General features: G+C 37.9%; 1 protein-coding gene across 3 annotated transcripts in view; it reads right to left on the bottom strand.

Moving 5' to 3' along the window:
- The window catches only part of LOC131573556 (neuron navigator 3-like), a 250,860-nt gene that overhangs the window by 170,060 nt on the left and 53,909 nt on the right, over nucleotides 1–26,891 (bottom strand). For all 3 annotated transcript variants that reach the window (XM_058827624.1, XM_058827623.1, XM_058827622.1), the window contains exons 2-3: nucleotides 10,868–10,985; nucleotides 10,092–10,144 (exon numbers count right to left, since the gene is read on the bottom strand). In XM_058827624.1, the coding sequence (XP_058683607.1) occupies nucleotides 10,092–10,144; nucleotides 10,868–10,985 (171 nt within the window). The remainder of the gene's footprint in view (nucleotides 1–10,091; nucleotides 10,145–10,867; nucleotides 10,986–26,891) is intronic.

The following is a 26,891-nucleotide window of genomic DNA, read 5'->3' on the forward strand; positions in this document are numbered from 1 at the left end:
AGCAAATTTTTGATATTTTACTTTCTAACAGGAGAGCAGGGAGAGGTTGTCAAGACTTTCTAATACATGTCATAATTTTAAAGGCAGTAAGACAGGATAGTTTTTGTTGCCACATTAGTCTGTAATTAACAACTAGATTGCTAGGACATTCTGTGTTACTTTATTAGCCTCATGTCTTGCAGTCTCTTTGCTGTAAGACCAAACTTTTAAATACCAGGTATGTACAGTGGTTAAAAGATGACTGAGTGACCAATACTGTCACCTAGGCATAATGTGCCACACAATACCTCCAAAACCATGATCATTTGTTGGATAGTGTTCATTTTAATTTTAAACATATGTAAGTGGTTAAAATTACAGAAAGGGTGTCTTCTTCCTTCCCTTCTGCAGCTAAACGCACAACACAAACCCCATTCCACCCTAACACTGCTAGTTCCTTTAATTACAATGGAAGCCACAACTTGTTGCTTTCTGGCACCCTCTGCTGCTTTACACATTACACCACAGACAGCATTTTATGGACAGTTGCACAGTTCCTGTAGCTCCATTAAAACATCTTCCCAGAAGTTGCATTTGCCAGCCCAACCAAGTAAAAGCTGATGGTACTCATACTTGGTGTGTGCCCTCATATATTGTTTGCAGACGTTAATGCCTAATTCTAAAAATCTGTCTAGTAGCTCTTTTCTAAATTTAATCTGGACTCACCCTAAGGAACAGAGATATTAGTTCCGGCAAATCTGTAGAAGAGCAGCCCTCTCGTGCACTCACAGCTGTCCAGATAATACTAAAATTCCAAGCCTTTGAAAGCTCCCACAAACTTAGATTCACAAATGAGAGTTAGAGTGGCTTAAATACCTTTGGAAGTGAATAAAATCTTTGAGAGTTCAATCAGAGCTGCACAAGGTACTTTACAGAGATGTGAGGCCATGTTTGTGAGCCACACACTCAAACACATGGTCACATTGTTTCTCAAGACTTAGATGTTACTGAAGCTTCAGAATTCTCCATTGTCAGGAGAGACAGTGGCAGATTATTTTAGGAGGAAGGATGAGTGAAAGACCTGGGTACTTCATCTCAGTGTTAAGAAATGTTCCTTTGGGAAAAGCCTGCCTCTCTGAGGAAACTCGAGGCTCCACAGACACAGAGAAATAACCTTCTCTAAATAACATACAGCACTCAAAATTACAAAAGTCTAAGCAGAAGTGGGAGTGGTTAGAAAATATTTAAATAGAAGTCCTCAACTATAACTGTAAGAGAACTGGCATTTTGCCACAGTTCCAAAATAATCAGACATTTGAAAAAATCTAAAAAGCTGACAAAATCTCAACATTAGCAGAAAGCCTTGTTTGGTTATATTGTAAAATAAAACCAGCTCAGATACATTGTTTATTTTCTTGTTCAGCTTAAATATGCATTTTTGCTGTTCAGCTAAATATCACGCACTTTCTTCTCTATTTTTAAAGCCAGTAAACATTCTAGACATTCCTGGTATTTATAACATACTCTCCCTATAGAAGATGATAAAAATACACCATCATGAAGCAGACATGTTTACTGTAATCTGCTGCTGCTATCTGGGAAAAATCTGTAATGTCTTATAACAACAGGTGCTTTCTAGAATGTATGTCATAGTCAATTTGTGTGTATGTATTTTAACTGCATGTTTATGTTAAGACTTTTCAGTGTATTGCTATTAATGGAGGTTTCAAGGCCATTTATTCCTCACCTCTTTGTCTAAGCATAAGCATTGCTAATATATATTTGTTTAAATCCAAAAATCCAGGGAATGTTTACATGACATTTTTGAGGGAAAAAAGAAAAATCCCACCATAAAAAAAAACAGCTAAAAATTGAAGAACATGGAACGCTAACTACAGATGGGTGAAATGGAGACGGTAAACTGCAACTCTTCAAGCATACTGCAGCATTTAATCTCTGAATGTCCTCTCAATACAGTTTGAGTCAAGTTTCTGATCGATTTACATTACTGACAAACACAGCTGAGGGATGGGTAGAAGAGAGAGATGGGTGAGACGGCCATATCTCAGGGACATGAGTGGCATATTCCAGACAGAGATTGAGGGGAGGGGGGTTTCAAGGAGCTGCAGGGGGGACAGGGAGAAGGAAGGCAGTGATTGAAGGAAAACAGTTGACTTTAAACAAGAAGAAGAAGAAGATTTTTTAGTGTTTGGAAGACTTGGTCTACAGAAACAAAATGTACAAAACCCTAATTCCAGTCCTAACCAAGCAAACCCAATCATAACCTAATGACTCAGTAGATTTCGTGGAGACTGTGTAAGTATTCATCACAATATGTGTACTTTTCATTACATTATTATTTCATTAACATCTAGATGAGTTATTCTCATATGATTCTACACAGTAATAACACCAGGGATTTGTAAGCGTAAACAAAAAGGCTAATAGTGCATGATTTATACTTCGTGAATAATGTACTTCTAGCCTAGTAAAATAACACTCAGGATGTGTTCCTGCAGCATTTTCTTTTATGGCTTCAGACAGTCAAATGTGAGTGACTCAGGGGAGTATGTATCTCAGTGTCTGATACCACAGTGAGTAACTCTAAGCTATTCTGTGAAGAGAGATTGTTATGAATCTTGTGATCCTTTTAGTGTTCTTAAATGTAATGTACTAAATATAAGGAGAACTGCTTGTTTCACTGCAGAATAAAGAGGTCTCACAAAAAGTCAAATTAGAATCACACCATATCAAAAAAAGATTATTTTGTTGCCATTTCCTCCCCTTCCTTTCTAAGACAGTTACATTCTTAGGCAGGATGAATGAAGTGTTCTATTCTTTATTCTCTACTAATCTCACACTTGCAGCAGTTCTTCCATCCCTTCCTCAGCTTCCTTGTTCTCTCAGAGTAAAAATATGCTTGGTCTACCACAAAAAGGCAACTGTTACTCTGTCTGTCCAGCTGTCATCCCATCTGCATTGTCTCTTAAATCTCTTGAGTTCCTGGAAATTTTAGGGTTTGTTTACAAAAGCACTTGGAATTCCGCCTCTTCCTGTTCTGTGCTAAACCAGCTTGCCTCTCATCTTACTCAAACTGGCTGTGTTAATAACATTAATAATCTCTTATCAGCAAAACTTTAAACAAGAATTCAAACATCTACATCCTTGAGATTCAACCATCGTTAACACCTTTAACTTTGCCCTTATAGAAATTATTCTCTTTCCTTTCTTTGGTCTCTTTATTCATATAGTCACAATTATTCCCAAAATGCATTCTTATATAGACCCTCATTATTCCCTTTATCTTTTTTCTTTTGAGATTACACAAATCTCTAGTCTTGATACACTCATTTTCATTTTTATTCGTCATTATATCAAGTTAATTTCATCTGTGAACAAAAGAAATAAATGTCTACACTAATGAAGATGTTACTTCCCGTAACTATCCTTCAATTTGCATTATCTCTTTGCATATTTTCACTGTAGATATATATACATGCATTGCTTTTTACCAGAGAATTTTTAAATTTCTGTGACACAGAAAACTATATAAAAAAAGGTATGAGCCTCCTGCAAGTTTATGAAATGTCTTTGTTGATGTCTAAAATTAAGAAGGAAACTCCAATACTGAAGTTCAGCTTCTAAAATGTTGTCCTGCACTCATCATTCATAATTCAAGAGTTTGAAATATGGGAGACTTCAATGATAATTGGTTTTAGCATTCACTGAATGCCAAACAAATAACAAATGCTCTGAAGCCATCTTGTACATTGTACACTGAACAGTGGATTGTGAATGTCTAGATGTGCCAAATGTGCAAGAAATTCTTCCCTCAAACAGCTGAGGACAGTCACCAGGGAAGGACGTGGGAATGGGATTAGTTCTTAAAAAGATCACACCCTGAACCTACCTAGGAAATGAGAGGACTTGTCCAAGAAAGCATTTTCAGAAGGCTAGCTAGGACATGCTCCTGTCTATGACAGTATTGGGCCCTTGGGTTCTGGGAATCCCAGAAAGGTTAAAAGTTTAGTGTAAATCACCTACCTAGTGAAGAAACCCACAGGGCAAAGCTAGTTAAGTAAAAAAATATACTTGAAAGTGCCATCAGAAAATGGGAAACCTGAATATGTATCAGGCTGAGGAGTGTCATTTCCCTCACAGAAAAACATCTGCTTATATCCTTTCATAATGGAGCTATTATCAGCCTTGTCTGCTCTTCCACTTAGAGCTGCCAGTGTTGCAAGGTAGGAGAGACCAGATTGTGAAAAGAAGTGCTTGCTACCAGTGTAGCTCTAATGTGTATTTAACCCACAGCTCCCCCAAAAAAATGATTGCACGAGACTTAATTCTGCCAAACCACGAGAGCTGGATTCAGAAATGTGTAATTAACAGGTAAGTAAATCCTTGTGAGGCAGGACACCGAAGGACATAAGCTGTGCATTACCACGACCCAATTTTCCCAGGGAATGGGGATCATGGTGCTTCTGCCACGACTTAAAAAGTCCAAGGAAGAAATGCAGTTCATGGGAGCTTCCAAACTTTCGGGGACAAGCTCATTTACACTGAGGGAAAAATGTCCTCATGAAATTCCCAGACAGACAACAACCTGGCTTGAGGCTGCACAAAAGTGTGGACGATATGGGGGTTGTACAGATGTCAGAAGGAGTCCTGTATCTGTCACTGCAGGAAGAAACTGGCCCACATATTAAAGGAGCTGGGGTTAGTTTTCAAAACTCAGATTGAATTCCCAGTTTCCCAAGGGACCATATTTCTTCACCCAGCCAAATTTCTGTATATATTTCAATCTGTCACATCTGTGTCACATCTGTGTGGAAGGCTCACCTGAAGCTGCTCCAAAGCACCTGGAGCTGCTCCAAAGCACAGAAAGCATATCTTGAATCCATATAGCCAATCTCACCAACAACTGCACTAGTAAAGACAGGAGATTCTTACACAGTTCAAAACTGGATGCACTTGACACTGAACATAGGGATGACATTTTCAGACTTCCCTTTCCTCAAAGACCTACACACAACCATACCACACATATTTTCACATGGAATTCATGAACCTTAGTAGAACCCTCAATGCTGACTTTATATACAATTATCCTGTTTTCCAAAAACAAGTTTTAGACACAAAATATGCTTATTTTCTCATCCTTAGATACTGGATACATATCCATTGCTGGACATGTGTCTGCCCAGCATATCCGTGCCAGAGAAAGTCTGAAGGACACAGGGCACATTTAGCATTTGTAGTTTCCACTCATTTTTCCCATCCACAGGCTGACTCTATGTTAGGAAGAGATGTGCATGCACCCCATCCTCTTGCAACCTTGTCCTCCTCCAGAGAAAAACCCAATCATACAAGCAGAGATGGAGCCACCATGGGCTTCTGCGGGACTACAGGAACTCTACAGAGCACTTCTAGCACAATAAATTACAAAGTAATGTCTACCAGTACATACACGGTAACTTTGTCTTTAGGCTTCACACACTTCTTTAACTTTCTCTCTCATAGAAAAAGCTCCCTGGTTAAAGTATAGACTGATCCACATATTCCACCTTCCTCTTGTTAATGTACACAACTTCAGTCTCCTACAGTAAAGCAGTATTTTTGGCATTCTTCTGCCTTTTGTACAAAACATTTTTTTTATTAGTGTCTTTTTAAAGGCATTATTAACGAAATCAAGTACTATGTTGTAGAAATTATCTTATTAGTTCAAAACACAGTCACACCAATTCCCACCTATATCAGATACAATGCTGCTCACCCAAAATGGGTGCTAGCTCTGATAAATAAAGTTTTTTACTAAAGATTCCTATCAATTTGGCAATGTTCTACAGCTCCTACACTTATTCTCCACTCCCTGATTTCCAGGAAGAACAAGACCCGTATTTTCAGTGAACTCAACTTTCTCTGTGGGTCTGCAAAATATCTGTATTCTAAATCATAAAAAATACCTTTGATGAATAGCTTTGGTTTTATAAACGTGTAGAAAAGTGTGGCAAAGATCAGACTGACAAAATAAAAAAATAGTCTTCATGAAGTGCATACAACACTAGGAGACTCTTTAAAAAGGAAGGTCTCCCCAGCACTATCATAACTATGAGAAAACCCCTGCTACCAGAAAAAATTAAGGATGCTTTTGTACCTAGATGGGTATTGGCAGAGACGGTTCTTGTGGGAAGCAGCAAGAGCTAATTCTAAATAAAAACACCTACTAAGGCACATTAATCTCTGAAGGAAAAATTAACTTGCAGTGTAATAAACTAAAAATTTTTGTCAACTTTGAATTTATTTTACAATTTGTGCTGCTGACAGCACTGTGAACTGTGTGAGTTTTGTAAGTCACTACAAACAAAACTGCAAATGTCACCATTCAAGGATTTTCAGTCCAACACCTTTTGACTCTTGCATTTTCTCCAACTACCCCAGGATGGATTGAATTGGTATGTTTTGTGTGCTTACTGTGTGTTTGATTTGTTAAAAGCTGAAACACTGGAGATTTTCCTTTATATTTATCATTTTTTCAGGAGAAAAAAACCCCAAACAACCCTGAACTCTTTGTCTTTGAACAATTAGATAAAAGATTTATAACATATCTTCTACCCAGAAGGCTATCTCACTTTTTCTAATGATGGGAGTACTTAAAACAGAAATGAAAGAAACAGATGGGTTATAAAGAAGCAGAAAGGAATTAGCTTTAGATTTTATCAAAAGGTAAACCCTTGATTAATGTATCCTTCCATTATTTTCTAAATAAATATATGAAATGTCCTTAATTGATAGATTTATGGAATAATTTGTGCAAGGAAAAGATAGAAATTCATGTGACATTATTTTCCATTGAAGGGATTCAAAGAGATGAGGAAATACTAGAGGTTCTATTTTTTCTCCTTGAAAGCATAGCTGTAAGGAAGAAATAGGCAGACTCTACATGACACTCTGAACAGACAACATATGCTGTAATACACAGTGGTTTAAATCCTTATTATATTTATGAAAAAAATTAATAAGAAATACTAAAATCTTTTCACTACAGTAGACTGACCCAGCAAACAAATGAACCTCCCTAATTCTCCTACAAATTTCATTTATTTAAAGCTTCTGAGATTTGAATATGAAATAATTTATCCCCCAGTACCTCTCAGATTCTCAGTTTCTGGGTGCAACATCAAATGAGTGAGCATAATGAATCCTGGTAACGCTAACTAGGCAGAAACTGGGTGCTGCTAGGTTTCACAGGTTTTTAGTTTTTATGGACTTGGACCTATGGAGCCAATTAAACTTGTATGCAAGTACTTTATATATCAATGCCAAAATGAGCACAGGGTGCAAGACATTGCAATAGAACCAACTAAAAGAAAATTAAACCCCAAGCATTTTATATACATTTGAAATAAACATTAAAATATGTTTACAATTTAAGGTAACAGCTGAATTGAGATTCCTCAAAAATCACTTGAAAGATGATACCATTGGCAAGAGGAAAACCAGATCATAAGTGGAACAGAATTTGGGAATGTTGGTAGCGATTAATTATGAGCTGGCATCAATATCATCCACAGAGAGTATCAAAATTTCCAACAGAAGACAATCCATGTCAGTGCTCCCTAACATTTTTAAGCTAATAAAATATCTTAGACCTCCTGAAAATGGGTATCAAAGACCTCCTGGAAAGGGTATCAAATGGCAGATGAATAGAGAAAACATTTCCCCTTAATTGCAAGTTGTGAGATCCAGGATTATGAAAACATATATGCAAGAAAAGGGTAGCGGGATTCTTGAGGTTTATTAACTAAAACTTTTTAAATTAAAGCAGTGAATGAATGGCTTACAAATGTTATTGGAGTATTATGACTGTTCCTGGTTTGATGGCTGATGTTCTAGCAAGTTCTGACAGGATATATTGCTATATACTGGTGTATCTCAAACATACAGCATGCAAACTAGCTTTGACTACTATCTTTGGGTTTTTTACCTGTATATCACAAGTACCTTAAGAGTCCACTGCTATAAGAAGAAGAGAATTGCCCTACCATTTACTGAGTGGGCTAAACAAAATTGAGCACTGCCAAGGAAAATTATCTGAAAATATAGTGAAATTGTGCCTTTGGCTAGTTAGACCAGTGCAGAACCCACAGGAAACAAATGGAGAGCAGGTTCAAAACCTGGGGTCTCTGAGACAAAAAGTGACAAGTTTGAATGACTTTAACTTCAGAACATTTTAAATTTCATAACTCACTTTAGAAATCTGCAGTATGGAACTAGTATGTGAAAAGGCAGGAAAATAATTTGATCAGTCTGTAGAGATGAAACAATTCAGTAAAGAGATTGTGTCAAAGGACAGATAAATAAATATATTACCATGAAGTTAAAGTGGCTAAATGCGACACTTCAGTCACTCTGCAAACACTGATGTATGACTATGCACAGCAGTTTTCAAAGCACCTGGTTTGACACCCAGAGCACCTGGGACACCTGGCTGAGCTGAGAGATGGGAGAAGAAAGATGGACACAAGGAGAGTCACAAGGACCGTTGCAGCATGGGCATGCACTGACCACGTTTCCTCCATATCTACATGGAGCTAGAGATGAAATCCAGAATCCCTTTGCCACAGAAAAGTACAACAGGGAATGTACACCAGTGTTGTTTTGGAGATGCTAACATTGCTAGGGTGAATAGATCTCTCTGCAGCTCATCTTTCTCTCATGGAAATGAAACTCGATAGACAGCAGAGTGATGGGTTCCTAAGCAGTCCTAGATGGCCAGTAACCACTTTTTTAAAACCTTGGAAAATCACACCACTTCCCTGTGCTTTTGTGTTTCCTTGCTTGTCTTGTCTGTCTGGAATGGCAAGTTTTAACATGATTAAAGTAGAGAGCGATTATCTCTTGATCTATGTGTGTAATATTAGAGCTCCATGCTGGAGTTTCCAAAGTTCTCATCCAGGGCCGCTAGGTGCTGCAGTAATATGAGTAATTAAAATAAAAACTATTATTAAAGAAATTGTGTATATTCTTTCTATGGTCTGTTTCAAAGAGTCTGAAAGTCAGAGAAAAATCTTATTCTAAACCTGCCCATTTTTTGAACAATAAGAACCAAAAGGCCCCATGATTCACTTCACTAGTATTCAAAAATTTTCCCCTTAACTTTTGACGCTTTGCAGAAAAATGCTGCAAACACGTTCCACCTTTAAAAAATGCACTGAACAAATGCACTTTTTTTTCTATTTCATTTCCATTTTTAAACCTAGTTTCAGCAGTTTGCTATTATGCAAGTTCAACCAAATCACTATACTCCAAAATCCTTGCCAGCTACACAATTATGCACCTTATTTATATATTATTTGAATGTGAACAGTAAGGCAAAGACCTCAGCATGGGAGAACATGACTTGGATTGAAAATGATTCAATAAATACATTGTGATTTTACTGAGGCTCAGATTTTGTGTCTGTCACTTTCACAGTATTCTAAGGAGGTTTCATCTTATTAAATGTAGTTGACTAGCCATAAACACAGTAAAAGATTAATAAGACTCCATATGAATCACAGTCACTAAATGCTTCTTGTCTGAGAGTATTAAAAAGTCTTTAGACAGCTGCCAGCTATAGCTCAGAGAGCTATATGACTAAAGGGCTATTTCTGAAAGTCTTGGAGTCAGTTCATCTAACTGGACTTCACAGTGGACAGTCCAAAAGGCTATTTATATTTAAAAACAATTTGGCAAGTGTTGTTCATCAAACCAGTTTTCCAGACACAAAGACTCCACTTAATAATTTATTCTTGGATTTACTGCCCTTAAAATGAAACTAAATGAAATTATTTGGATCCTCAGAAGAACAGGTCTGATAAGGCAATTCTGGATTAATTAGAAGTGATGAAGTTTTGCTGCCAGGTTATCTCAAAATCCAAAGTTAGCACAGAAACAAAATTAAAAACATTAAACATGTGTGGAAAATAAGTATCAGGAACCTGTATGAGAATTAGGACTTTATGGAAAAAATGGGAGAGAATATTAATATTTTATAAAAATCCTTATAAAAAGCATTTTAGGAAGGTGGAGTGGTGCCAACACAAACTAAAAATATATTTTATTCTTACCATTTGAGACTGGCTCCGTGGACAGCCATTGATATCTTCAACCTTTTCATTTGCTAAACAAAAACAGTGAGGGGAAAAGCAAAAGTAAACAATGAGATAAAACTTTCCTTTCCAACCCCTTGTCCAAAAAAAAAAAAAAAAAAAAAGAAAAAGAAAACTCAAACCCAAAAACCTAAAAATCAAAACAGGAAAAAAAAAACCTGAAGAAAAGCAGAAAAGGCACAGCAATAAAATGCAGAGGGTTTTGTTGACAGAGAGCTCCTTTCTAAGTAAAGCTCAGTTGTACAGTAACAACACTCTTGTTAGCAGCAGTTGCTTCCATATGCCAAATCATGCAAAGGGGGAAGTGCGAAGGAGGTCGCTACTAATTCTTCAGCCCCTGCAAAATAACTGCTGACATGAAATCTTCCACAATTGTCTTTGCAGGGTCAGGATACAGTTTCAAGGCATCCCAGAAAGTATGAGCCACTCCAACTAACAAAATGCACACATGGGAGACATATGGTTTAATGGAGCATTCATTTCTGACAATTCAAAGTGTGTAAGATACAGTTCTGGCCATTTAAAGTATGGTTAAACAGCAACTTCCAAACATGCTCACATAAACATATTTTTTAATTAAGACAAGGATGAACCACACAAATATCAGAGACATATGGACCCAGTCAATTTGTATTATTCAGGGTTCATCTTATTGTTAAATACATTCAGCTTGAATTATACATTCCCCCATGCAAGGAGTCAGCTCGTAGTGCTTCCCTCAGCCCTGGTCTTACCAATGATCTGGATGATTTCTGCTAGCAGAACTCCATCTGCAATGTCCTGTTGCAAATCCTTGATCAACCGCTTGTGGCCAGATTTTGCTAGGTAGTGGTTAGCCCAGTCAGTGTAAATCTGCAGAGCAGAGCGGGAGGGCAAGGGGAAGAAGGGGAAGAGAGGAAAAAAGACAATGAAAAATCTTAAAACAAATGTTGGCTTACATAGCAGAACTATTCTGGAACACATTTCCATGTAAGAAGTCAGCACCAAGGGAAACAATTTTAATGTGTTTTTTGACTTTTTTTTTCCCCTAACGGTCATGCCCCTCCCCCTCTGTTTTATTTTAGCTTCGAATGATTCAGGCTGTTTCATGAGGGTTCAAACTTGCTGTGACCAAGCAAAATTCCCCTTATGACTGTAAAGGAAACTCCTGTCGTAAATCAATCACATCTACCAAAATTCCACCTCCCACAACATTTCTACCTCCACGCATGCCCCGCCAGCAAGGCTCATACTCTGGGGCTGCCTAAGAGACAGTGATAGAGGAGACACGTGCCTGTGTTTGAGTAAGGATTAATCAGGATGTCGCTGGTGTTCCTGCGCCTGGTGATGCCTCTCTAACACTTTATGCAGTAACCACTGTGTCCCACTGCCCAGGGACAGGTGATTTGTCCCCCTGCCTACAGTTCAAAGTGCTCTAACTTGCACAGAGGAGACTGAGCACCAGATGCACAGTAGTCTTTTCACTGGAATTAGAGTACATAAATACTGGAACTATTCTGTGCCCTTTCTTTGCCTGAAGAGGAGGGAGAAACAGTGAGACTGAGAAGCACCAAACTCATAGCAACAGGCAGCACTGAAATGGCTGTTATCAACAAAAGGCTGAGAAGGACCAGCTGAATTTCATCCTCCAAAATAAGGGAGGAAAGGGGCATGAAGAGAGAGGTTGAAGCCATTTCATAAGGTGTGTACACAGAGCATTTGGTAACACCTACAGCACACACACGAGCAGAGCCAGGTTTACTTTGGGTGGGAAAGAAGGGACACCTTCCCCTCTACGCTGAAGGAGGACTGCACCACAAGAGCTCCTCACACCTTACTGGGGTGTCCCAGCATGCAGAGAGCTCACAGAAGTGGAGATTGGCAGGGGTTGTCATGCAACAGGAGGGTATCTGTGGCCTTTGGCAGCCAGCCCTGGCTCCCTTTTGCAGGGTGTCTGTGACCTCTTTCCTCACTCCAGAAAACAGGACTTGTACAGAACCTCCCAAACCTCCCACTGCCATGGGATGATTCCACTAAGAGAAAGCACATATGTATGACAGCACCACCGTGTGAGTAAATATAATAACTGAAAGTCCTTCTCTGCTGAGAATATTGTTTGAAAATGTTGAAACTGCACCTTTTTAATAAAAAAAGAGCTTACTTTATAAACATTCTTTTATTTAACCTCATAGACCCTTGGGAGAGGAAGGGGTCAGAATTCCATTTTGTGAAAAGAAAAACAAGAGGCCAAAACCATTAACTACTTGCTTATTTCATCAAGGAAATCTGTGGCAAAGCCAGAGTGGGAAAACAGATGCATTTCCCAGTCCAGAGCCTAACCCAGAGAACCATCATCTGCTTTCCACCCCACGAAAGTATCACCACTTAGTCCATGCTAACCTGCTAAGGACTCCTTTGCTAGGTGAGTAGCTTTGCCACAGATTTTCCCAGTCTTTATTAAAAGAGAGAAAAATAGAACTTGTTTGGTGTACTCTATTTCTTCCCATATTCTTGCAAGTGGCTCACCAGTTGATTTGTCATAACTTTCTTGACAGCTTTAGAACTTTAAGTAACTCTGTGGAATTAAACTGTGGAAGTGGATTCAGCTCTCCCACAGTCAATGGGATTGCTGCTGCTAAATGAGGCCCTTAATCTCCCTGTTACACCCAGAAGTCCACTTGAATCTCCTGTATTTTCACTGACTGAAATCAGTGTTTTCACTGATGGATATTTTTTTCCCTATTAGAGCTGAGTGACACAAAAGGCTCCATTAAAATGTTGGGTTTTTTTAACCAAACTGTAGCTAAGAAAGTGTTTCTTCAACTGTATAATCATATGGAGGGAATGTGGGGTCTCTATAAAGATTGTATGAACATATATTTAAAACAATATGAAACCATGATGATAAAAAACACATACCACACCCATAGCATCATATATTCCCTACTACTAGTATTTCAACTTCAGTCATACTTTTAAAGTAATGTTTCAAAAATACTCTCTATTAATATAAGCAGAACTATATTCTGTATTCCAATGAAACTGATCCACTGGAACATACAAAATTTAATACCACTAGTATTATTTTAGGTCAGTTTCATATTACAAATGAAAATACCAGGCATTTCCTTTTTCATTTGTCACAGCCTCACATAATTGGGTGTATCAGTCCTAATTCTGACTACAATTTGAACTATCCTCCCACTAAGCAGACAAGGAAATTGCAGTACAGCAGCTGCTTTGCAAGTGTCTAGTATTCAAAGAATGGACTTCACTGATACATCCATTCCCTTCATAATTTTGTTTTTTCATTAATTTGAAAGTGATAAGCATAGAGAATGCAAACAGTATTTTTTAAGCAAAGGCTGATTATGCTGATGGTCAGCATTTGATAGTCATGCAATGGTACAGAAACAGTACTGGGAGATGCCAGTTTTAAAAGAGGAGTTTTTTCATTTCAGATGTATAAATAAAAAATCAAGAAGACAAAGATTTATTGATGGAGCAAACCAACACCCAGTTAGCAGTGGAATGTCACGTTTTATCTCCTCTCTTTCTGTAGGAAATACCACTTGCTTCTGTTTCCACCCCCTTCCCCATAGGATGCCTTTCTCATTCATCTCATTCTTCTGGGACCCAATTGGTCAGGAGTCTTGTAAAAAATGAAAGACATGTCGATAGATGCGTGAAATTAGAAGAATGTACACATGCCACTATAATCTTTTTACATTAAATTCTGTCATGTAAATGTAATGAGGAATAGAGACTGTCTCCTCCACAGTTTTCAAGCATCAATGCACCTCATAAGTTTTATCTTTAAATCCTTGGGAAAATATAAAGCTCAAGTGTGCTTCATCATTCACAATACTCAATTATCATGGGAGAAAACTCAGAAGACCAAAAATCAGTAGCTTCATGAAAGCCTGCTGTTTATGAGTGCTCCCCTTCCACTGGGTGTGGAGCAGCTCTAAGGAGGAGCTGTGCATGCTCTCCCTCTTCTCAGAGCTAGCAATAGATGACATCTTGCATTAATTATGCAGCAATGTTTCCTCAAAATACTCTTATCTCAGATTTTTCTGTAAGGAGGCTGTTTCAGAGAGAAACCCAGACATGAGTGCTGTTGCAACACTTCCTCCCCTCTCCACTGCTCCAGTAACCTTGAGCCACAGCCACGCACTGGGCCAGGCTGCTGCCTTACTCATTTCCTCCCCAAGCTTCCTCAACTGCTTGTCATGCTCCCCTTCAACAGAGCAGAGGAAACAAACCCCCTAAATATAGTTATGAACTTCACCTCGATACTTCACACGTAGCTACAAGGAGCTGCTTGGCAGGATCCATAATGAAGCAAAACACTTTGTAATGCGGTAGCTTAATGAAGTGAGAGAGAGAGAATCTCACAGGTTACTGCCTTTTCAGAAAATGTTTAATCATAAACCATGTAACGTACATCAGGCAGTGATATAAAGCATCTTCTTTAAAACAGAAATGTTACTGCCCCTATTAGTGCCAAGTGGGAAATGTCAGATGAATTTCAGAAATGCAGTCAGCCTAATGCAATAATAATGCATGAGACTTCATCAGTGTCTCACTAGATCAGCTCAACATGCTTTCCAGGCATAAATGAGATCACTCCTTCTATTTATTATTTCTGTAGATGTGAGGAAACTGAGGCATAAAGGCTGTTTTTTGATGTGACTCAGTCAAGGGCAAACAGCTAGGACTACATCAGAACATATTCTGAGTTGAAAATAATTCCTTCTGTGAGCTTTTATATCACGTACTTAGAAAAATGCTTGGTGGGAAAATGAATATTCCATGAATTTGGATACTTCCTGATTTTTTTTTAATTTTTTTGTTTGTTTTGTTTTGTTTTGTTTGTTTCTTTGTTACAGAATATAGAATCTCAGCTCTTAAAATGGTCTCCTGTTGCTATTGAGAATACATCTTTCCATATGCCTCTGACACTCCCTTATGTGCCAATGCTGCTGCTCAGGGAGAACAGCAGTTGCTGCCTATTGAGGTACACTAAGACCTTGACAGACTTCAATGCCATTTAGGAGCATAGGTTAATTTTCAAAAATATTTAAATATTTTTTCACTAAATGAAAAAGGTATTTGGAATGAACAGACAGAATCCAGTTCTCATTACATGTCCTTTAAAATATTCTGCAGGAGACAAATGTATCCTCACTCATTAGCATGGCAGACGTGAAATGCAGTTCTCCAATGCTCACTATCTTAAGCACCTTTGGGGGTGGGGAGGCTTTTTAAGAAATACATTTCCCAAAAGGACTCTGTAGGTAACAGCAAGCTTCTCACAGATTTTTCTTTAGTGTTTATTTTGTGGCAAACAACAGTTGGACAAAAACTGGAAACTGGAAAAAAAAAATCTATTAAAAAAAAAAAGAGTTGCTAGCACTAGGTTGCAATATTTCACAGCGGTACACAATGCAACTTCTCAGCAGAGAAGGAGTCCATCTTTTATTCTATGTTTGGATTATATCAAAATATTTCATAATTTTTTTTTCCTTTATGAAAAATAGAGTAAAGGAAAATGAAACTATTAAATAGTCTCAAGACTAGAATTTTAACAGTCAGCCAAAATGGAAATATGGCACTGTTAACTTAATAAAAGGGTTATGTGACTTCTAATGTTTTCACTCTACTTAAAATGTTACCATTGGAAACAACTGATAGTTGATAGCACTTAGAGCTTTTCACCCATGGACACTTTTTCAAATTGCCCTTGAAAAAGAAGAGATTGATGAGTTGTTTTTGTTGTTCTCCAGCGTATTACAAAATGGGCTGTAAATGCTGTATATCTATTTCCTGGGAGGTTTTCCAGTGTGTGGCCTACCCTGGATGCTAAATACCCAACAGAGCCTGCATAGCAGTCCCAGAGTCCCTGTGAAGAGGATTTGCCAGAGGAGAGGGCATGACCACAACTTTATTTTGACTTAGCTAATAAATTGTGAGTAGCAAAGCACGTGTTGGAGTGTCCCTGAAGCAGTCTGTATTTATAAACAGAAGATGGGCAACACATTGATTTGTGTTAGATTAGGGTGAGGAAATCAGATTGCAGAGATGCCTTTCTCCTTCCCACTGCCTACACATTAAGGAAAACTCAATTGGAAGGCAGGATCTGACCTTTTCTTATTGAAGGTCACACCTCTTGGATGCAGAAGAACAATTTATTAGTTTCAGTCCTCCACTTTGCAAGTAAAAAGACTAACTTTAAAAACAATGGTTCAAATTTAGACTGCCATAAGGGACAGTTCAACCATTCAATTTATGTCTTGATTTATTTGGCTATAGAAAATATTCTGCAATTCATTTGCTATGGAGTAAGTCTAGGGTCTGGGGGTGGCACTTTTTGTAACATTAAGCAAATTACATGAGTAAGAAAAATATTTACGCAATTGAAAATATATAGCCGGAAAATGAAACTAGAGTGACTTAATTTATAGGCAAGATGGAAGCCAATGCAATTTATTTGACAAAATGAAATGAGTATTAAATGGCATTCCACAAACCCTGTTTCTGAAACCCACTGAGCAAATGAGAACAATTATGAGTTAAGGAATAGAAACCACTTAGAGGGATACATGCCAATTAACCAAAATGTCAGAATCCCTGTAGTATAATTCTATTTTGTAAATAGCAGCATGTATCCATCAACACTACTCAGCAGTTTACAGATAAAAACACAATTAAACCAAACTCCGCTAATCCCAGCTAAGAAAATTAGTAGAAACAATACTCTTCAACAATCACTGGCAAGCCTTAGATGACTTACCCAACTTCATGGGGGCTGTTTCATGTTACCAAGTTCCACTTGCAGTTTGTGATCGAATCACTGAAGTAACATTAGTACTGGCTTACTGTGCTCCCTTTCTACTCATTTCTTCCCAAACCCCAACTCAGAATTAATTTAACACGTATGTTTGAGGCCAATACTCACCAATGGCACAGGAGCAATACTTTTGATGCTTCTGTGCCAGATGGAAGGTAACAGTATAAGCTTCTTTGAATGTATATGTGTGTGTGTGTGTGTATTTAGTGTAAGGTTCACTCAGTAATGTGTATATTGACCCAGATAAAAATCCAGTACTTTACAGAATAAATTCACTTGTTCATACTTGAAAAGAATCCTACTGATTTGCTTTACAGTTTAATAATTTTGTTTTATTTACTGGCTTCAGTCTTGTGCAATAGCAATAAAATGCCACTGGAAGGAGCCAAATCTTCATCCTGAAGCTGCAGGAACCCTGAACAGGCAGCTGCTTCTCTCTACAGGCTTGAGCTGTGAGGATGTGGTACTCGTCAAGGGAGCAACAGCACCACACTTATTAACACTGGCCTCGAGCTTCCTGAATTATCAAGAGATATTACGTGCCTATCACATATTATTAAGTGCCACCCACACAAAGCAATCCTCCAAAGCAGTCGACCTTGAGACTGTCTGATATAAATATGCCAAATATTTCTTCATACAACTTTGGAACTATTTCTTAGATATAGATATGCATATAGATAGATACATAGATATGTGTGTGTGTATATATATATATATATATATATAGTCTTTAAAGTGCATTTCAGCATCCATTTGGTGAAAGTACAATAAAATACTGGGTCTATTATTCAATGCAGCTTGTACATAAAACATTGATTTAAACTAATATCTCAGATAATTTTTATTACAGTAAGAAAGATAGGATTACCCAGTGGGCATAGGTGTTACACCTAGAGACACCACTAAGGTGTCAACATTTTAGTTCAGATAAGCAGTGTGATTCTAAAAGCAGTGTTCTATCACTTGGGCCCCCTCAAAAATCCCCGTCATGTTAAAAAAAAAAAAAAAAAAAAAAAAGAAAAGAAAAGATGTGCTTCAAGAAAGCTATGCTTCTAGTTTGGTTTTGTTTTTTTTTTTTGGCATCCAGGTTAACAGAGACCTCATTCGAGTCAATCTGAGGTCTCATATATGCCTTGTCACTGCCAAGGTAAGTTTCATGACTTGCATTCACTTTATTAAAGAAACCCACAGTAGGCAGAGTTAAGTTTCCTGTAAAGGGAAAAATTAACTGAACTGGGACAGGTTTCCTTTATGGCTCACCAGTATAACACCACAGATGAATGGACAAGACTTCTACAATCTGAGAAGAAAGCATGAAATAATTTTGAGAACAAAAACACTATAGCTTTGTTGGTTCTTTTTTTGTTCACAAGCAAAAAGCCACTCTTGCTATCAAACACACCATTTCTGGATGAACACCTGCCTCTACAAATCAGCAATGGGACTCCTCACATGGAGCTGAGAAGATTCCACTGTGAAGCTACTCCAGATTTTCCATCAAAGCTCATTTTAAAGATTTATAACTTGGAAAGGGAGATTCTTTCCACACTGCAATTTGGCATTAAAGAACTTGGCCCAGGGATCAAAATAACCCTCTTTGCCAGCACTTCTTTTTAAGTGTGGAAAGGCAAATTTCTATTATATAAAAATACAAAAATATTAAGACATACATCTGTTCTCTTCCTGTGAGAAAACAGTAGCAAATAAGGCCATAACTAACTTTAGAGTCTTCAGCACTTTTTGAGGCTTAGAGAACTAATTCAAATTTTCTAATTTCTTCTCATGTGGAAGAACAGTTTTACAAATCAATCTAAACAAAATACACTGCTTTATGAGCTACATATTTTATAACAAGCTATTTTAACTCCTGGGTAATTTTTCTCTGTGCTTTGATGTTTAAAAGTTGTTTATCATCAACTCTATGATTTCAATATCAACAATGGTCTTGTACATATTCAGAACACCACTGAGGTGCTATAGGTAGCACAATAATGTTGAGTAAGTTAATGATTTCAAGAGTTGTGATCTGAGGCTGTCATTTATCTCTGTTAAAGGAGGCCTTGGTGGTGAATGTAAGACTGGTAATGGTCGTGTGTGCAACTGCTTTGTCTTTTGCTACCTGTCTGAAGCTTAGGAAAATGAAATTATGCTTACACATTACAGCCTATGCTTACACCTCTTCAGCTCAAGAAATGCAGTGCTTTGAGGACTTGAAAGACTAAAAAAATGCAGCTTGGTACAATTGGGATACTACTCCAGGACATGTCCTTTTTTTAACTTTGATCAGCATTGAAAGCACTGCCCACAATAAATACCTACCCATTCTAATTATAATAATACTTAAATTTACAATCATTCAGTGCAATTAATTTTATGTATGAAGTAAATTTTATCTGTCAATATTCTTAAACAATGAAGAAATCTTATCACAGTTATGACAATGGAAGACTTTTCATCTCAAATGGGAATCAGTGTTCTAGTCTTTCTCATTTCTTAATGAAAGATGTGTCTCATGTACATCTTCTGTAACACAACCAGATATGAATGATCCTACAAAGGAAAGAAAAAGATTCTGGATTCCTACTAAAAATGCCCTTAACACCCTCCTTTCTATCATAAAAGGTGCCTAAATGCCTCTAGTGAATGCTTTGGCTACACATCACATGAGAAGAGGCAGTGTCACAGAGGGATGACCTTAGGATGTCGGGGTTTTCATTCACTATTCAATCTGCCTTCTCCCATGTATACATTCTTCCAGATTTTTATTCTCCTACATCCTTCTGTAGGACCACAGCACCACCCAAAATAGCCCCAAAGATACATGATCCATGACTCAAAGCTTTTCACCCATGATTTACCTCCGAAGACAATGAAACTCCCTTCTTTTATGAGAAAAATGGTGCTTTAGTGTTTGATGTTTGTTCTCTGGGTCCTCATGCCTGCCTGCATATAAGGCCCTCTTCCTCAGGGGACTGCTTTCCACATCTGCAACTCTTCATTCACTGTCCTATAGTTTCTTTTAAAATACACATTCTAGTGGTACCATGTCTCCTGGATGACAGACTAAAAATGAAGGATAAGGATTGACTAACTCACTTTAAAGGGCCACTGCCTGTAAATTTAATTAAATCCATATCATCCACCTCCCACACAATCACCCCTTGGGACTAAAAGCTTCTGTAAAGGATTAGGAAGGGGATACTCTCATTGCGACCACACCACTATAGAGAAAAGAATTCAAGATTTGGGAAGTTGTGAGCAGGAAGCAGATGAGGAAGAAAGGGACTCACTAAAAACACAAACAAATAACGCTGCTGGCTAGAGATTATAGCATTTATTTTGGACAGAGGCGATTGTGCTCCAGCCATTCCTTCCAAGAGCCTTTTTGTATTTTGTCCTACTAATGTAAGTAAGAAACAGAAATAATCCTGTAAAAGAAGCCTCATGTCTCCTCTCATATGAGTCCCTGATGCAGCTGCCTTCCACCTTGTGTCCCATCCACGTCAGGCTCAGTTGTTTTCTTGGACTGTGGTGCTGCATGGCACTAATGGCACCAGTAGCTCTCTCCTCAGGTAGCTCTGAGAAGGCTGGCACTCCAGGACAGCCCACACAGCTGTTCAACCATTCACAGGGATCTGGAGTATTACTCTGGGGACTCCTGTTGACACCCCTCCATTTAGTCTACTTTTTTCAACAAGAAAAAATGAGTTTTTTCTGACCTTTCCCATTAACCTCCTAACTCCCTGATAACATAAGAAAAAAGATAAATTACACGTGCATGCTTTTTCTTGGTTTTATTGTTTTGTTTTGTTTTGTTTTTCTGTTTGTTTGGTTTGGTTTAATTTGGTTTTGGGTTTTTTTAAAGGAAATACTTATTGCTGGTGAATAATAAATATTTCACTCTGAAACACTGGCAAGGGTTATTTTTTCCCTAGTTCTAAATTTTGTTAAAGTAGGCAGGTGCTTATTTCACCTGCCCTTTCAATAAACCTTGCTGGCAAGGTATTTGACTTTGTGAAGCCAACACAGCTTCTGAGCATTCTCAGAGGTACAATTTCATGTCTGTACAGATCCTTAATGTAAAAACCTGGAATGGCTATGGACGGAACATGAGCACTGCCAAAATTGACAGCTGCTGAGTGGGAGTTCTGAGGATGAGAATGATGGATACAGACACCTAAAATGCAAGTGAGATAGGTCATAGGAACATAAATTCTTTGGGGGAGAAGGGGAGATCATATTTCAGGAATTACTGTACAAAGGATATCCTTTGTTAAAAGTCCAACCATTTCCTACATTATTTAGTGCATAAGTGTGGAATAGAATAGTCCTTAAAACAAGTTTTTCTTTAAATTCTTATAGTTGCTCTTGAAGGTCCCTGATAACAGAGGATTGTGGTTTTTTTAATAGCACTTGCTGGATATCTCTCATTTTGATGTAAATGTGAGGACAAATGCTTTGGAAAAACATAAAGACCCTAATGCTTTTTCTTTTTTTTTTTTTTAATAAGAATTTATACATTTGGAAACTTGGAGTGGAAAGTGAAGTTTGAAATTTTATGGAACTGGTATATCTCTCAAGTTGGTCTGTCCCACAGAGAGACTTCTCAACCATTGCACCAGATGGCTTTGTTCTCACCTTCCCTGGACAGTTTAAAATTACTTCACTATCAGGAATAAAATCCCGTACTTACACTGATGCTTTATTTTATGTTACTGTCATTATCTTGTTACAGGTTAAAATGGTATTGGCATTATCTACCTAATAATTATTCTTGAGTAACAGCAGTAAAACTCTTTTAAGTATCAAGCTGTGACCTGGAGTCTGCTGAACTACTTAAGTTTCGTCTCTGTCTCTTTGACCGAAAAAAGATGTTCCATACATTAATGAAGAATGAAAGTGGGAAAATGGATTCTCTAGTCTGTGGTTTTACAGTAAAAAAATCCCATCTCAGCTAGATAGATTAAATGTGCCTCACCATAATTTATCTTCATATATATATATATATATATATAAAACTAATATTATACTATTTATATATATATAAATGTATTGTGTAGATTAATTTACTGCATTCCTTCAACTTCTAATCCACAGAATTCTCTTATAAGCAAATGTTCATGCCACAGTGCAAAATAAGTGACTTTGTTACATGTCAAACAAGCTTGCAGGATTTGAATCCCCAAGGAGCACTCTCAAATGCGAATACCGCAGTAAAAGATGTATTTTAGCATACAAATGATAAAGTGTCTTGTATTGTAAGCCATTAAAAAATACTGTATCCTAAAAATGGTATTTAAAATGCTCACAGCGATAATCAGTGGTATGACACATTTCTGTAAATAATTACTTTAAGAACAATGTATTTCAATTAATTGTGTTAGCACTCTCCCAATCCCAATCACGCAACAGCCCCAGTGATACAGAGGGCACGAGACAAGTGTTTTGATTGTGCAGAAGCATAATCAGCTTTGAAATGATGCTCAACCAACAACCTGCCCATAGAATAGGGAACCCATCTGAATGTTCCTGACATGAAGCAAGGGTTATTTAAAAATGATAGCATGCACATGTATTTGCATACTGTCCATTCTTTGCAAAACAAAACTCACAAGTTTATTGGGCATTCCAGTTGACATGACAGGCTCACCCATGTCCTTCAGCAGTTACAAGGTAAATTTTTTTTTAAAAAGCACAAAAGCATATAACTTACTGTGTGCATTTAGATGGATTGACACCAAAGACACAGCAAGAAAGCCAAGAGTTGAGAAAATTTCTTAAATCCACAGGTAGATAGTATGTTTATCATCGAATTGTTTTAGCTATATATATTTCAGCCATTGAATACTCACTATATAACCAGAGTTCATGAAGAATCTAACAACTACATGACCAGCAAAGCCATGTGATGAGAGGCAACAAAAATTAGGGAAGGCATGATGCTGAAGCACAACCTTTAGAGCTGTGCAAATCCTCAGCTATGTACACACCCCTCTTGGTGCCCTTCATGGGAACAGGCAGTGCAAACACCTCAAAGTCGCTGTGGCATGCTCAGTTTCTTACGTTGTTTTTCTAACTGACCAGACCATCACTTGGCATGAGTGAACCTTTTTTGTGGAAAGCTGTCAGAATCAGAATTTGCAGGGAAACCCAAACATTTCTTAACAAACTTAATGTATTTATTCACTTGAAGTCAGGAGGCAGAACAAAGGCTTAAAGCAACAAACAGGGGCTTTTTTTTTCCCACTGCCTGTTTTCAATGTTCCTTGAAAGCATTTATAAAGTCACTTTACTCTGTTCTTTGTTCCTGGCTGGAAAGAGCTGGCAACTTTTCTCCTGTCACTGTTACTATGGAGGTTTTAGAGCGCCATGACAGACACAACATGGCCTGGTCCATTCTGACCCTGCCCATGGGCCCTTTGAAGTAGAAATTCTCTCTTAAACCCTGAAGCAGTTTATGTGGATCCAGAAGATGCAGGGCCTCTGTATCCACCTCTCCTGTGTAAGCTGATTGAAAGTGCTCCATCCTTTAAAAGAGCAATCTTTCAAAAGTAGTGTTTATCCTATTTTTGTCTTTCTGTACCTACAAGCTCTTACTGATGCTTCTGCTTTCTAGCACCATCATTTTTAAGCTTTAAGATGCCCTTTAATCTTCCTCTCTACACTCATCTCTGGGAAGAGTAAGTTGCTGTCAGCCTGACAGAGGGAAAAGAGGAAAATATTTCCATATAATTACTTCTCTTTTTGCATGAAAGATCATTTTCACCATCACTTCTTGTTATATTCTTGACAGATCTTATATATGGTTCTACCTGGAATCCAGAACTTGAGTGGCTGTCAAAATCTTTGATGGCCTTGAAACATTTTCCTGCAGAACTGTTTTATCTTCCATATAATATTGTAAACTGACTTACAGTAAGCATTTTTTCAACTACTTTTCACAGATGCCTTAAAAACTGTCCACTGATTCATGTAGGTCTGCTATATAACGTGTTGTAAATCATAAAATAAGGAGGGAATTCATACGACATCAAATACTGAGAACTAAGGAGGAAAACAATTGGGAAAGAAGATATCCTTTCATAAAATATTATTTTATTTTTCATAACTGCTTTTTCCCTTAAGAGAGCAGGTTGATATGTTTAAAGTTGTCTCTGTGAAGGTTATCTAAATTAAGAGATATCTGTAAGAGAGAGCTAAGCATGGAGCTTTGCTAGAAGCAAAGGCAAAAGTAAAGTTCTCAGGGATTCAAATAAATTTGTCAGAATGACTTTGTGAAAATTGTTTTTGTTGAGATTATGAACAAAGAAAAATGAGCTGACTAGAAGAAGCAGAGACAAAACTCAGGGTCAGAAAAATCATTGCAGAAAAAAAACCAAAATGAATCACAGAATAACCTGAATAGTATCAATGTGCAGAATAACTAAACATTTCATGTTAAGATTGTGGCTGAAACAATCTTGGGATATAGGCAAGGAGACTGGCCTGGATTATTTGAGTATTTTACCTTTCCAGATATAAAGTTGTCCTAAATTAATGTAAGGTAGCAAATGGGATTTAAAATTTTCTCTTTTCTTTTGCCAGGAATAACCTACTAAAATCTGAATTTCTTACTAGCTATTCAAGACCAAGGGCTAGGAATATGCTTCTAAATCTGTTTCCTAGCAGGACACCCAATGTCATGACGTCAAGTACAGGCAAGATCTTCACTTCTCCCAAGAACATCCACTGCAGCATATACTAATGCAAAAAATAAATAACACTCCTTTCCTCACAAAGGAGTTTAAACATATTCATCTGTTTTCAACTGGATCTTTTATTACAGTTTCTGGGGTTTGGCCTCTCCCTACCTGTACCACAAGAAAGCGGAAATATCTCCACTAAAGATAACATATAAACAGAACAATTGTTGCATTTAGTGTAAGAAGTAGGGCCTGGAGCTAAACAAACAAACAAACCAACCAACCACATCCCCCCTTGGCACTGCTGTGCAAACTGAAGTGTTCATCACAGCTTATTGTAAGCTTATGGTACTAATGAGTATCTGATGCTCTGTCTTGTTTGCAGATCCTTAGAAAGCTGGCTTGTTTCTGTGCTGGATCAATTGCTTCACTAATGCCGTTCAAAACTTTGTTCTGCCCTAATCCTTTTTCATGTGGAATTAGGTGGAATGAACTGCTTTCTCTAACATTGTCATCTTTACCAGGCATCAAAAATCAGTTCAAGGCAGGCAGGAGAAGCCCAGCAGTCCCAGAAGCACAGCAAAACCTGAGAAGGGAGCTCTGGGGACAGGGGGTGGCACTGAGGCCACCGGGTGAGTCGGGGAAAGCAGGATGTGCTGTGACTAACCCTGGTGGAGAAGGAGCATCACATCCCACCCCATGTGAGTCACTCATCCCCCAGCTCAGTGACACAGAGGATGCAGGAGAGCACTAACAGCCAGCATTTACACAGGAAGAGACCTATGGAAAAGCAGGGCTGCATCCAACAGTGGCACACACTCCCAGCTCAGTTCTGTGACCTCTGCTGTTCCCATGCCTGAGGGGCTCAGAGCAATAAATGCATCAACTAATTGCAACAGAATACAGTGCTGCTGCAAAACTCCTGGGCCTTTCACATCACTAACAGCACTTTGCACTGCTGGTAAATCTGTGTAGCAACTCTCAGTGATTGATAGTCTCAAATACCATGGCATATTCAAATACAGAAAAATTATATTTTAATTAGTTGTGAGGAAATATGTGATGTACAGGTAATAACAGGTGAATTTGTTATTTTTATTCTCTCAAAATATGATGGAAATCCATAGAACTGAAGCAAAGATTGATCTGAAAATCCTGCTCTAGAAATGCTATTATGTTATTTATATATATTTTTGGGATATATAAATATATATAAATAAAATATATTTATATATTTTTGACCCTCACTTAACTTAGACTCATGAAACTGTAATATCATCAAAATACCTGTCAACTAAGGAGGAAAAACCAAAAATGCATTAACCAGGACTGAAAAATTAAATTAAAAATATAATGTGTACATGGGTAAGAAAAGCAACATCTCGTCCCACCCACTCCACCAGCTTCACAGTTCAGTAAGAAAACAAATCAGAACAGGGGGAGGAAACTAGGCCACTATGCCAGGAATGTGTTTTTGATAAAAAAATTAGTCCTGTTTTATACAATGGCTGCATTCAAACACCTCGCAAAGCAGGCCAGACATTGGTTGGAGCAAACTAACAACATTCTGTATGTGTTTTTAGCACACTCTGCCTCTCATCCTATCAGCCATTTGTCCCATAAGCCTCCACACTGCATCAATCAGCTCCTGGCTGGATTTCCTCGCACAGCTGAAAGACACATCTCCTTATGCAGCTGCTGCTGCTACAAAACTCCTGAGCCTTTCTCAACACTAAGAGCACTTTGCACTGGCAGCAAAACAGCTTTAATTTAAGGGCAGGACCCATGTGGAACCTGTGGAACCATCTGACTGTACTTAGCTTGTCCATGCTTTCCCAGGAGCAGCCTGCACCTTTTAAGCATCGAGGTGTATCATTCTTTTTAATTGTGCGGAAGTTGAAGGCAAAGGAAAGCCTGAGCTCCAGTGAGAGCAGCTTGCTGGCTCAGCTTAGGCAGCCCCTCTGGTGCACTGAGCTGACAGAATAAGGAGAGGTGCTGTGGAGGGAGCAAAGCAGTAAACAGAGCCTGGGGGAAGCTCACAGTATTTGGGATGTAGTCACATCCTATTTTCAAAGTAAAACTTCAGGAACCTATGCTAGAATCACTGAAAAAATAACTAACATTGGAGAAAATACATTTGATGCTGATTATATTATTTCTTTTTTGCCAGCTTATACAGTCTTGCATGAGCTTCAAATTCTTTCCTCAGCATATTGTAGTGCAAATCAAGATTTTCAAAAT

This window comes from Poecile atricapillus, chromosome Z (assembly GCF_030490865.1).
Source record: "Poecile atricapillus isolate bPoeAtr1 chromosome Z, bPoeAtr1.hap1, whole genome shotgun sequence".
In the NCBI taxonomy this organism is placed as follows: domain Eukaryota; kingdom Metazoa; phylum Chordata; class Aves; order Passeriformes; family Paridae; genus Poecile; species Poecile atricapillus.